Here is a 14,443-nt window from a genome sequence, read left to right on the forward strand (position 1 = left end):
GAGAAATCGCCGACAAATGGCCGAAATCACAGGCAAATCAATGCTCATGCAAGCGAGTGACAATCACACAGTGTGAATTATAAAAGACGAGTTCTGAGAGGATCGCCGACACCCGTGAGATATTTGGCGTCCTAAATATCTGGACCAGTCGGCAATTCAAAATCATTCCGTGTGAAATGTATTTTGACTGACAAAAACATCGGCGATGACCTACATCCAATGAGAGAGCAACATACAGGACAGCTGGAAGTTCGGGGAGGAGTCTTTCCAAACATTTCCTCATTCATAATTTTTATTTCTTCTTCTTTCTGCTCCAAATGAGCGCACATGCAATTTGTATGGTTAACTTCTTGCGGGTGACTATTTTTAATAATAATCCCAGTCTCACGTGAGAACTCCGGTCTTGCACGTGTGACCTCGCGCTGTTTCCTTCGCGTCACTTCTCGCGTGCGTTTGGTTGTGAGACGTAGTTTGTGGACCGGGAAAAAGTTATCGGCGATTCTTCTTACGGTAAAGTCATGCAGTATGAAAACCCCTGTCGCCAATCCATCATGCAGTCTAAAACAGCAGCGACTGAACGCTTCCCCAGATAATCACGCAGTGTGAAACAACAGGTGACCCGACTAGTTTGAAAATCCTACAGTCTGAACTCGGCATTAGTCAAGAGCAGTGTGATTTTAATCAGAGATTAATTAGGTTACTGTAGCTTAAAGACGTAAGAGAGATTGCGGAGAAGAACAGCTGTAATGAAAATGAAAGTTTACACTGTCAAAACGTTAAAATGCATGCAAATAATAAACTTCCGGCATGAGGGTGCGTTTACACCAACCCGGCTGCTTGCTGCTGTGGCGGCAGCCCCGCCCGGAGTCACTCATTCAACATGTAGGAACGCTTGATATTGTCCGTGAGCAGTGACCCGTAACTATACGACACAAGTTCTTATTTCTATAGAGACAGGAATAAAAAGGACCTCGCTTACAAGAGTGTCAGTGAGGACATTGGGCAACCTGGTAAGTTGTAATACACATTTAACTTTTGAGTCACGTGATGTTTATCGCCCTGCGCCGTTTATTTTCCCCCTATAGTAAGGTGACCAAATACAAACTGGTAACTCTCTCGGTAAATGCACAATCATCATCAGTCATCTTGCAAACAGACAACCGCATAGCACTTGCCCCTCCCACGAGAAGCGGAGTTTGCCTCTGACCCGCGTCAAATGCTTGCTTTTTCCGCGCGTCTACTTCGCTCTACACGTGCGAATGCATGCAAACTGTTCAAGCGGCAAACTAGGCGCGGTAGACGCGATTTTGACGCCTGAAACGCGGTTGGTGTAAACGCAGCATTAGGATCGGAGCACGTCCTCATAGAAAATACACATATCTCTGTAAAGGCAGAGAGAGAAATCCAAATCTGCAAATCGCACATGAGCAACAGGTTGTAAAAATGCTTGCACTGCGTAAAAATGTCTTAAATTGTAGTCCTATGATGACAAAAGTAAACCGAAAGATCGGTTCACGAGATTGGCAAATTTAGCGAGTACCGCTCGAGTCATTTAATGCCGTTATCGGCTGATACAGATCTGCGGCCAATCGATCGGAGCATCCCTACTAAATAGGATACATATCTGATATATTGCAATGTGAATTCATTCTGAACGGCCGTGTCGCATTTCTTTCGATTTTTATGAGCAGCATCCATGTTTATTTCCGCAACACACAGTGCGCTGCGTCTGACATCACGTCTTTTTCTGTGCATGCGGGTCACTTCAGGGCCTTATATGGTTCACACATTTAAATAATAATGTGAACAACAGCGCAAAAAAAATCTGGTTTCTGCAAAAAATTCAAACTGGGCATTAAGACCTACAGTGTGAACTAAGTCAGAGATGCATATTGGTACATATTAGTACAGTTTTATAAGGATAACATTTCTGTTACAACACGTGCCAAGACTATTTGAACTTTGCGACCATTGTTAGAGGACCATTAAATTGATTATTTAATAAAGATTTTCTAATAAGTTTTAGCAAAATAATGATTGGATATTGGCACATTGTGCACCCCTAAATGTAACCCCTGTAGGCTGATTTATGAATGTATTAGTGGTACAGAGGTTAAGCTCAGAAAGAATGGACCCATATATTATGTGAAACAATAATAAGCTTAAATAGCTGTAAACATAGTATTTAAGGTCTGCAGTTGCCTCTAAAAATGCCATTACCTTAAAAACCACTGACATTATTAATCATTCATGGAGAATCTGTAACTTTTTTCAATTTAAATGAATTCCATTTAATATATTTCTGCTTCATTTGTTTAATTTTGCATGATCACAATTTTTCCTGAGGCATTTTGTGTGCTTTAGAAAGAAACATTTTGTTTTGTATCTCTTAGGACTAAATTTTAAATCGTACATCACGTACTACATTAGCTTTATCCTTGGAGGCACAAATTGACATTTGATTATGATTGAAAATTGGTCGGTAGATCTTAAAACATGGAGGTTAGCACTGACATTGAGCCAAAAGGATTTAGCATTTCTGTGTGACTCATTACCCAGGTGGGAAGAAAAAACTCATTCAACTTAATTTCAATGTCGAGGATAGATTATGTTGTTACTATAGGTTTGCTGCGTGTTCGCTCCTGCCCTTTAAGAATCATAATTTTAAGAGTCTCTTCAGTTTCAAAGAGTTTGTAATCATCACATTTTAGGGAAAAGTGTGTAAACAAGTCTGAATGATTGATTTATGGTTGCCGTATCGGAAGATGAACTTCATTTTTTTTATTAATATAGTAAATACACTTAAAAACATGAAATATTTTGTTATTATTGGGTTTTGCACTTTATGCTTTGACATCAACTAGACAATTGAGACTATTTCATATTTACAGCATTTTTTTATTGTTTAGAAACAATTTCAGTCTCTTTATTACTCTTGACAGTAGATATGTTACAGTCATTATTCATCAAATTTGCAGACAAGCAAAACTTTAGATCCATCTTATTTGATTAAACCATCACCGTATTCTTTTATCTCTATCCAAGTGCTTCTGGGCTCTTAGTCACAGACAAATCTTACAGAAATAATCATTCATATTCAAAATATTCAACACACTAGGGTCTGTGATAGTTAAACATTTTCTTTTTTTTCAAACAATCATCCTATTGTTTTTGTAAAACTAGTTGTTAGTATCGAGATACTGAATGTGTTCCCCTAATTCCAACGTGATTCTCAAAAACATTTGTAAATTTGTGGTGGAACAAGACAGTCCTTCCGGAAAAACACTGAGTTTTTTAGTGATTGTCGCGTTTTCTTTAAAAATGCGTTGGAATATGTAGAATATTTATGCGATTTTATGCGATGAAATTCTTGCAGAAATTGCGGGAACTTGCAAAAATTGTGGAAACTTGCAAAAACTCTTTGCAGCTTTTGGAGCTTTTCAATGATGTTCACGTACAGTGTTACTGAAAATTAGTAATTAGTTACAGTTACTTGAATTACTCTACCAGGTACTGTATATCAAAAGTAAGTAGTTACTAAGGAAAGTAACTTTTAAGTTACTTTTATGTCTGCTATTTAAATGTAAATATGAATGTAAATTTCAGTAATTGTAATTGCGTTACTTGATTTAAAAAAAATACTTTGTTACATGCTCGTTACTGCTAAAAGTAGTGGAATCACTGTTCACGTCACGCAATCACGTCACTTTATAATGCTCCAATGGCAACAGTGCACATGGCTGCGCATGTGTGAAGTAAATGCAGTTTGCTAAGATATATGTGATTTTTGCTACGAAAATCCTGGGATTATGAAATCATGCAAGCCCTGCCTATTTTGCACATGGAAATCTGCAGTTTATGCTGCGAAAGTGCGCCGTATTAAAAAAATGTGGACTTTGGCTGATTATGCATTGAATCATGCGATCGCATAATTGCGTTTTTCTGGAGGGACTGAACAGATATTTTAAAGGGAATAGTTTCCAGTCTCTGTCATCATTAATAAGGAAGTCGTTCCCAACCAAAACATATGTCATACTCCAACAAATCACTGGCTAAGTACAGCCTCCTTAAAATAAGTAAACAACAAGGGAACATGTAAACCTTCCTGGTGTGCTACTGTAGATTGTGATTTGATAGATTGATAGAAGTTGATCAACCTGAAATAGTTCAGAGATGCGTGTGTATGATAATATTTGTAGAGTTTCGTTGCAAAACGAGATAAATCTATTTTTTTACATTTTTGTGAAAACATGTTTATTATTATGTTATCATGTTATTATTTTGTTTTATGGTGCTACTTAGCTGTATTTTTTTAGTTATGAAGGTTAAAATCAAAACAAACCAACTGCAGTGGCATTGAAATTAATTGGAATGCACAACCAAAAAACGAAATTTCTGAACAATTAAAGAAACGGTGGTTATCTCGTTTTGCAACGAAACTCTTCATTTATTACTAATATTAGCATATTGTAGTGCTAATGTGGATAAATATACTATTGCTGTAGACTGTATTCACAATAATCAGATCTATTTTTAACCAAAAGAGCTCACTGTCTTTGGTAAGGGAGTGAAGAGCAGTAGCTCATTTGCATTTAAATTTACACCCTTTTAAACATTTTAGACATGTTACACGAAATGATCTGTGGGTTATTTTGAGCTGAAACTTCACAGACACATCCAAGGCACACCTGAGACCTGTAATAGCCTCCATCTTGTAAAAATGGGCATAATATGTGCCCTTTAAGGTTATGGGGATGTTGGACAGCAACATTTTGTGACATGCAAAATGATTTCATGGATATTTAGAAAGAAGTTTAGAAATGTACTGGTCGTTGAAGAAGTAAATAGCACATCTCTCTTTAAACTTGAAACAATTTCATCAATCATTCACCAGACTTACGATTTGACATGCTGTAGTTTTTATGTATTAAATATATACAATATGTTGATATAAATATCGTTTAATATATTAAAAAACTTTTTATCTTCTGTTCTTAATTTTTCCCCAGCTTCAACTCTATTCCTGCTTGTAAACATAACCTTGTAGACTATACTTATTTTTTAATTGTCAGACAAAATGTTAAATGTTTTTTTTATTTGGATAAAAGCATATGCTTAATGTAGTAAATGTAAACTTTAATACTTAAGGTTTGGTTGTTTAGATCCTTGATTCTATAAGCAATAATAATAGAAATGCTAGTTTAGTTTACGCATTCCTGTCCCCATTTAAATGTAAAACACTGCTCTTAGGACCAGATAAGATTTTAATCTAAGCTAGAACATGCACACTGTCAAACAGCAGGAGGTGTCTGTTGGAGCGCACGTGGATGGAGGCAACACCCGGGTTGATCCACATCAATCACAGCGGTCCACATGACTCAGACCAGCAGTAGGAGGTCACTGATTTTAGCCCATCTGTTCTGAGGCCAGCTGTGTGTTGACTGAAATCCTTATGCAACAGTTCGGGGGAATGCATTAGAGGCATCTAGCATGACTCTGAATTTGTTTACATGGGAGGAATCACTCATGACTTTGATTTGGAGCTGAACATTTAACATTAATTTATTTGTTAAAGGGCATCCGGAGGGAAAAATCCCTGTTGACCTTTCCTAGATTTGATGAAGCCCCCTTTTTTTTAAACACAGGGAACTTTTGTACTCTGTTACCTTAAGAGAGCTGTTGCTCATGATGGAAATATTTTAAGGTACGAGTCACTTTTTTTATTTTCTTTGGAAATGGTCAGACTACATTGAAAGTAATTATAATATATTTTATGTGTTCCTTATAGCTTATTTCCATATAATGCCGTTATATGATTTTTTCCACTGTGAATGTAGTAGGAAGAAGTTTTCTTTGGAATGGTCAGATTGGAATGCAGGTTTTTTTTGGTTGATCAGGACACAACATGTATTTGACGTCATGCTTAACAATGGATAAAACCTGTAGTTATAAAGAGCGTTTACATGCCTATTACTTAGTGATTATTTCTTAAGAACCGCACGTACACAATTGCACTGCAAAAATTTCTTGTGCACCTACATTTTTTGCGCTTAAACTTGACTAGTGAGGAGTTGCTATAAATTATAAAAATAACGTAAAAATAAATAATAATCCAGTCATCCAAAATGTTGATGTCTTTCTTTGTTAAGTCGAGGAGAAATTATGTTTTTTGAGGAAAACATTTCAGGATTTTTCTCATTTTAATGGACTTTAATGGACCCCAATAATTAACAGTTTTAATGCAGTTTAAAGTTGCAGTTTCAACTGAGTTTTAAAGAAATCTAAATGATCCCAAACGAGGCATTGGGGTCTTATCTAGCGAAACCATAGTCATCTTTTGCAATAAAAATAAAAATACGCACGTTTAAACCACATCTTCTTGTCTATCTCCGGTCCTGTGACGCGCCAGCGCGACCTCACGCAATACGTCATCACGTCAAGAGGTCATGGATGATGTATGCGAAACTCCGCCCCAGTGTTTACAAGTGTGGAGAAAGAGGACCGTTCCGACGTTGTTGTATGTGGAATGATACTAATTAATGTCTTTGTGTCAGTTTATTGTTTAAAATGGTCCGCAAATGTGCGTTTCATATATGTAACACGTGACCTTTCTATGTCACCAAGCAATTACGTGAGGTCGCGTTGGCGCGTCACAGGACCGCAGATAGACGAGAAGTTGTGGTTTAAAAGTGCATATTTTTATATTTATTGCCAAAAATGACAATCGTTTCGCTAGATAAGACCCTTATGCCTCATTTGGAATCGTTTAGAGTCCTTTGAAACTCCGTTGAAAAAAATTGTTAAGTGTTAAGTGTTGGTGTCCATTAAAGTCCATTAAAATGAGAAAAATCCTGGAATATTTTCCTCAAAAAACATAATTTCTTCTCGACTGAACAAAGAAAGACATCAACATTTTGCATGACATGGTGATGAGTAAATTATCTGGATTTTTTTTAAAGAAAATGGACTAATCCTATCGTGTATTTGACAATCAGAGATATGGCCAAAAGCGAGCTTTCACAACGATAGTTGGTGATTAGTTAACATTATTATTATCATAGTTTCACATTAACGTGCATTGTGTACTTTTACCCGCATGAGAGGGTTTGTGAGCTTCACTTTGATCAGTATATGTGCTAGCATTACCAATTGAGTTACATGAATGTTGAGTGTAATTTTGTTACTTTATGCCATTTTATACAAAACTAAAATTCACACATGAATTGTCATATAATGCTAGACTTGAACAGAATGTTGAGTATTTATCATTGTGTACATTGCCTAAAGGTATATCTTGACTTAAAGATTGTGAAATGTAGTTAAAAGACATATAGTGATGGGTGTGCATTCTGCTGAAGCATGTCACAGTTTGCATATACATGTTTGTTTGACATGTCTGTGGTCCAGTATCTGTTATCTAGAGTACAGTAGTGTGATATACCCAATAATACTTGTATAAGAAACCCTTGAGTCAAAAAGAGGTAAATGTTTTATGCAACTCCGTCTGCTTCAAATTAAATTAGAGACTGATTATGTTCTGGATACGAGTCTCAGCCTTTAGAGGAGTCAGGCATATCAAAACAGGAACAGTGTTACAAAAAATTGAAAAACGTACTTTGTCGTTGTCATATTAGTGTCATTTATTATTGTGTGTATGTATGATCTATTTATGGAAACTTAAACATGGTAAGAGTTACATGAACTATGCTGTTTGTTAACACCTGCACATATAATAGATCTACTGTTCTGCATGCATGTTATGTATTTAATTTACATTTTATGCATTTGCCATTTTATGCAATTACTTTTTAGCTTTTATCCTAAGCAACTGCATTAGTATGTGTGTCCCTTCGGGATTAAGCCCATGACCTTTTTGCTGCTAATGCAATGCTCTACCAGTTAAAACACTTTAAGTTGTATAAAATTACATATATTGCACATTTCAAGTAGCTTGTAAAAATAGCACATGTGTTTTCTAAGCAGTTTATAAAGTAAACCAAGGATAATACATTTAAATGCATTTTATATGTATTTTCACAAAAATACCAGTAGTAAACAATTATAAAACCAGCACAGATCAGGATATTATCGGAGTTCAACTTCAGTCTTCACATAAACTCTTACAATCGTATTGCGCAAGACCGACACGGAGCTAAAAGCTGTTATGGCTAGAAGGGACACAGCTACGGTTGAGCGTTGTTTTATCCTATTCCTACCCCTAAACCCAACATTTCACAGGATTTGTGCATGTATTCTATCTACAAAGAACCAAACTAAGCGTGCCAATCTGCGGCCCCGCCCTCTCGGTAGCGTCACGTTGTCACCACGCCTCTCTCCTCGAGCACAGATTCCTTAAATCCTGAGGAGCGCTTGTTCCACAACTCAAACACAGAAACAAACCTTGGATTTGAGACTTTAAACGATAAACAACATGCGCTGCAAAATGAGCTACTGCCTGCCATACTCTCCCGGAACCTCTCCTACTTATTCCTCCAGATTGATAGCATACAGAAGATGCAGGTAAATAAATGTTAAGTTTGTAACAGAACCAAAAAGGTCCAGTTTATGGTGTTTACAAAGTTTCGGGACATCGCGTTCTTGCCTTTGGAAAGCTTTTCTTTGACGTTTTGAAGGCGTATTAATTTCATAAGCACTCAAATGTTTTTGATATTAGTGTATTTATGGGATATTTTATGATGTTAGTTTTGTGAATGGTGTGTTTGTTCGCGGAACGCGGTTTAAGACATGACGCAAGTCACGTACGAAGCGACTCGAGGGTAAAGTAAACAGAATATCAATGTCATATTTAGTGAGCGTTACTATGCCCGGAATAAATATTTGACTTGACATACAGTAAACTTTTGTTTTGACATTTGCTACTTAAAATATGTTCAGTACTAAGTTAAGTTTATTGTTATGTTTATTCTGTTAGGGTTAGACCTTTTAAAGCATTGTGGGGATAATTCGCGGTAAAAATCTAATTTTGCGTATAAATACAGAAGGACAGAGCGCGACGGAACGAAACATAATTGATTCGCGGCAAAACTTACGACTTGAGACCCGACGCTGAGACATAAACACAGACCAACAATAAAAATGAGCGCAGACGCAAGCACGCGCTCTTGACTTTATCCAACAAATGAACGCGCAAATCTTTTAAGACGCTATTAGTAAAGTTACTGGGTAGCTCACTGTAAAGTTACTGGGTAGCTCACTGTATTTGTTAACATTAGTTAATGCATTAACTAAGCTGTATTAATATTCGTCCATGTTGATTTCAGTTGAACTAACATGATGAGTAATGAACTAACATTAACAAAGATCAATAAATGCTGAAAACTATATTGTTTATTGTACATAGTTCATGTATTTACCAAAGTGTTATGATTTATTTGCGTAAAAACGGAACTGAAAAATGATTGACGCATGTTATCCAAGTTCATCTAGAGTTACTATAAATGTTTTGTTTTGTTTTGCACCAACTACTAGATAAGCGGTAAAAGAGAAATAACACTACATAGTTGGTTAGGATAATATCAATGAAAATATGCACCTCTTATAATCTTTCCTTAACATTATTCACGCAGAAATGCGCAATAAGTTGCGCAACAGTATGTAATGTTGACACTGGTTTAATATTGCAATATGCGCATGTCTGATAAGCATCTTTCTTTGGAAAATTACAGGTGTGATTTTATAGGCTACTATATGTGCTGAAACGCAAAACAAGGAAATGTCATGTAAATTTGTCGGTGTGATTTATTGCTGGGTAAAAGTTGGCAGCTTACGGATGTGATTCATCTGATCTGATGTCATTTACATGGCACGACATGAATATTCCTCAGAAGACGATATCTGTATAAACTACTGTTTTAAAAATAGCCTCTTTGTTTTTTTTATCTCAACAGTGCATCTGGCGCCAGTGTCGTGGCCATAGATAACAAGATCGAGCAAGCTATGGTAAGTATTTTGATTTCGGTTCAAATCTTGAAATGTTTACAGAAATCATGCAATAATAGATGTTTATTTTCTACTCCTTTTTTTTCAGGATCTTGTAAAAAGCCATTTAATGTACGCTGTGCGTGAGGAAGTAGAAGTCTTGAAGGAGCAAATCAAGGAGCTCTATGAAAGAAACTCTATGCTGGAAAGAGAAAATGCAGTATTAAAATCTCTGGCCAACACCGAACAGTTGAGCCAGCTCTCCGGTCAGCCCAATAACCCCGGAAGCACTTCGCCCCAACAGACACCAGTAAACGCCATCCTACAGGATGGGAGCAAACTCGTGGCCTTGCCCCCACAACCCAACGTTTCCACGGCGTGAGAAATTCATCAGCATTACATGAAAAAATGCAAACGTTTGCAGTCTGCAAAGGAGATTATAGTTGGCCACCTTGTGGAGAGCCATGCTTCGATTTTACATGCTGCGTGGCTTTCCAAGTATTAGACAATCATTTTGGGAGAAGCTCGCGTTTGGGTTGAAGAAGAGGGTTGCGGCAGGTTGTCCCAGGCACGGTGCAAGGATGCTGAGATGACCGTTTAGCAGGACGCCTGTGGTGGATGTCCATTGCTAAGGTTGGACGAACACCGATTTAGTAGTACCATGGAAAGGCCGGGACTGTGGTGTTTTTTTTTGAAAGCCAGCATGACTTAAATCCCATTTTGTCTGTTTAAATTTACAGTTTGCGTGTATTTATTAGAGGGCTGCTATTTTCATAATGTAAATGAACAATGCAACAGAGGTCTATTATATAAAGAAACTTTTTTGGTTTCTGAAATGTAAAAGAGATGTTAAAGCATCGACAACTTAATTGTTAATTTGCATCAAGTTTTAGGCAATAATATCCCCGTGGCACAGTTCCAACTCCAACTGAAGGTTGAATAATCTTTGCTGATACACAGTCCTGTACAGTTGGATTGATTGGGGTTGAATGTATATGTGTATAGATTGTAAAGTATTATAAGTAGCCATTTGTACAGGTGAGCACCAGTTATCAAGTATTTCTCTAATTTTAAGTATAGTTGCCATAATTCCCCAACGTTTGTCACTTATTGTACCTGAATTATAAAAACAAAACAAATCTGGGTGGGGGAAAAGCTGTGAATTTCTTCATACAAATATATTTGTAACCAAAGAAGAAAATATGTAGATTTGTTTTGTAATGCACACTTTCTGATTATTATTTTTATTTTTTTTACTTTGCCATGTTAATGAATCTTTCATTGCTGGTAAGCATGTTTTGCATGATCTGTTTTCTTACCTCATGTTTTTTATTCGACATAACTTTAAAGGAAGTCTGTGAACGATATTATTCGACTTATATGAACGGTGAAGGGTAATTTCTGGCCCCCAGTAATACAAAAAATGAGCCATTTTGTTTTAGTTGCGTGGTGCTGTCAAGCTTGATGCATATAGTGTTTATTACATTGCAGAAAATGTACAAAATACATTACAAGTTTTGTTTCATGGAATAGTTTACACTTACAAATTAAAGATAAAATAGCAACGGTCACAAAGAATTACAATCACAGATATACTAATTCACGGGCATGTGTTTTATTGTCTTTTGTGCCTTGTGTATTATAAACTTTACAGCACTCTGGTTTATTTTTGCCCTATAGAGCCAAATAGAAATTGTAAAATCACATCAGTCCGCATCACCTGGTAAACGTATGGTTTGTTTGTTTTTTTATTTGTTGAAGGAATTGTAGTATACAAGCAAAATGTATTAAGCTTGATCACTGAGCCTTTGAAAATATCTTAATACCCTTGTAATGTGCTGTTTTGAAAAGTTTAGTTTTCTGTCAAGAATAAATTACTGTTCTATTGAAAACTGGATCATTTGAAATATTTTCTTTTATTTGATATACTGTATGTGTGTTGTGAAAGTAAGCAGAACTTCAAACTTCAAAGAGATTTTCAACATTCAAGGTTTTAGCTGTGTTGAAATCATCTAATTGAGAACATACCATACTACTTGAGGTACAAAATGTTTTCGCATCTAAATTTAGTTTTATAAAATGTTATTAAGTATGATGAAATCAATCTGACAAGGAATACACAAAACGGTAGCAAAGCATAAAACAAAATACAGATAAATATTAACAGTAATGAGATAAACTTAGATAACCTAAGTTTTGCATGAAAAATAAGAAACCGGTTATATTATTGCACAAGTTTAAATGTTTAGTTAAATAGAAGACTTGTAATGCTGTTAACTCAATTTATAAAGGCGCTTGACAATAGAAGCAATAAAAAGTTGGATTTATTTTCTCTTGAAAATATATCAACAATAAATATATCAACAAACTACTCCAAAACGGATATAATAAAAATTTGGGTATTGCAATAACAACCTCTTTTGTGTTTTATTTAAATGATCTGTAGGTGGTTATAAATCATTCAAGAATATTCCAGAAGTAAAGATGCCTTGAAGGAAGGGTGGTAGGAATCTTTAAAAAAGAAGGATTGTCTAATATGCAAAGTGTGTTATAGGCTACCTGCCAATAGATATGTAGCTTGTTAAAAGTACTAATTGATACAATGTGCGCGCACACACACACACACACACACACTTTTTCTCTGGCCGTAAATAGTTGCATTTGACTATAAACTGTATGTAATATATTCGCTAGTGAAAACGATTTATTAACATAAAAGTGTTTTGACACACATTTAAAAAATCTCCCTTGGGCTCTAACTGTCAATGCAAAAAAGACCACCTAAAAATAACTTGTTTGCATGGGCATGTAGCAACTTGACATGCCTGCAGTGTGACTCGAGGAAAATATTTTGTAGTTCTGTGTCATGTATAACTACTAAAGTAGTAAAAAAGTTGGTAAATTATATGTTCAACAGCGCCATCATGTTGTCAGCAGCACAACAGATCTGTCTTTTCCGCTATTGATCACGTTTGGCATGTTAAAACACATGATACAGGTTAAAGGGATAGTTCACCCAAAAATGAAAATTCTGTCATCATTCACTCACTCTCATGTTGGTACAAACCTGTATAAATTTTCTTTTTTCTGATGAACACAAAGGAAGATATTTTGAGAAATGTTTGTCACCCAATTTTTCGTGGGCCCCATTTACTTCCATAGTATTATTTTTTTCATACTATGGAAGTAAATGGGGTCCTCAAACGGTTGAGTGAGTGAGAGTGAGTAAATGATGACAGAATTTTCATTTTTGGGTGAACTATCCCTTTAAATAAAAAATACGATAAACAACAAATATATTTTATTTATTGGATGTATACATGCAACAGTAAAAATTGTTAAAAATTAACAATCGAGAAAGAAAACAAATTAAGCAACACGAGTCACGACCGATATGACAAGAAAATATATATTTTTTAATATATTTCAAAATATACAAAAATGGCAAAAAAAATAAATTCACTGAAATATATTTTAGAATATGTTTTCAAAAATATATTTTTTCACAGATTTTTTTTGGCCATTTTGAAATATATTTACATTTTTTTAAAGCATTAAAAATATATATTTAGCCCTCTATATATTTCAATCCAAGGAAATATATTCACGTCGCATTGGAAGAAAAACTTTGTTACGAACCTGTGAACATAACAGTTTTTAAAATGTTAAAATTAAATATATTTTCCACTTAAAAATATACTTTATAAATTAACTTGTATTTAGCATATATTTAAAATATATTTAGGCAAAAAATACGTTTTTGACATGGGATGTAAAATTAGAAATATATTTGCTTGCCCTTAAAATACATTTTGAAATATATGTTGATATATGAAGGTTAAAACTAAATATATTTCCACATTCGAAAGAGACAAAATATCTTGATTCTTAACATAATTACACCCACATTATATTAGTAATCATTTAGCCAATTGCTGTTTTTTTTCAAGTAACCCCTTTTTATACTTGTTTCCTGGTTGACTATTTTCAACTACTTTCAACTCTTTTTGGTTTGATATCTGAATTGACCTGTGCCCTTAATTTATTTATAATTATTATTATTACTATTTTTTATTTAATTTTATTATTATTTTCTTCTTTTCATTAAATGTTAATTAGTGTCTTTCCTTTATTGTCATGTTATTTATTGTTATTATGTTAAAAGAGATTTAACTATTTCATTTCAAATATTTTTGAAATATACTGGGATAATTTGTTACGTCTCAATAAACAAATTGTTCAAATATATTTTCCACATTCAAAAATATATTCAACTGAGCATAACATTCTACAAAATGTATTTAGCATATATTTAAAAAATATTTTTGCCAGGAGAAATTTATTTTTTTGCCATATGGGGATATTCAGTTTTAAATTTACAATACAATCTCAAACAAGAAAAAGAATGTTTACCAATAATAAACGTAAACACCCCCTCGTGTCGTTGTTTGAGGTTGGTCACCATATACGTACTTTTTTTTTTTTTTAACTTTTTTGTCATTAT

General features: G+C 34.8%; 1 protein-coding gene across 4 annotated transcripts in view; it reads left to right on the forward strand.

Annotated features, from left to right (window-relative positions):
• tsc22d2 (TSC22 domain family 2) overlaps positions 1-11,836 on the forward strand; it is a 28,535-nt gene extending 16,699 nt beyond the window's left edge. For 2 of the 4 annotated variants that reach the window (XM_055217301.2, XM_055217302.2), the window contains 2 exons: positions 9,909-9,960; positions 10,049-11,836. In XM_055217301.2, coding sequence (XP_055073276.2) covers positions 9,909-9,960; positions 10,049-10,321 — 325 coding nt within the window. In that variant the 3' untranslated portion in view covers positions 10,322-11,836. Of the gene's footprint in view, positions 1-5,009; positions 5,957-9,908; positions 9,961-10,048 lie in introns of those variants that run through there. The other 2 variants (XM_073861465.1, XM_073861466.1) reach the window with 1 other exon arrangement.
• The last annotated feature ends 2,607 nt before the right edge of the window (positions 11,837-14,443 follow it).

This window comes from Misgurnus anguillicaudatus, chromosome 23 (genome assembly GCF_027580225.2).
Source record: "Misgurnus anguillicaudatus chromosome 23, ASM2758022v2, whole genome shotgun sequence".
In the NCBI taxonomy this organism is placed as follows: domain Eukaryota; kingdom Metazoa; phylum Chordata; class Actinopteri; order Cypriniformes; family Cobitidae; genus Misgurnus; species Misgurnus anguillicaudatus.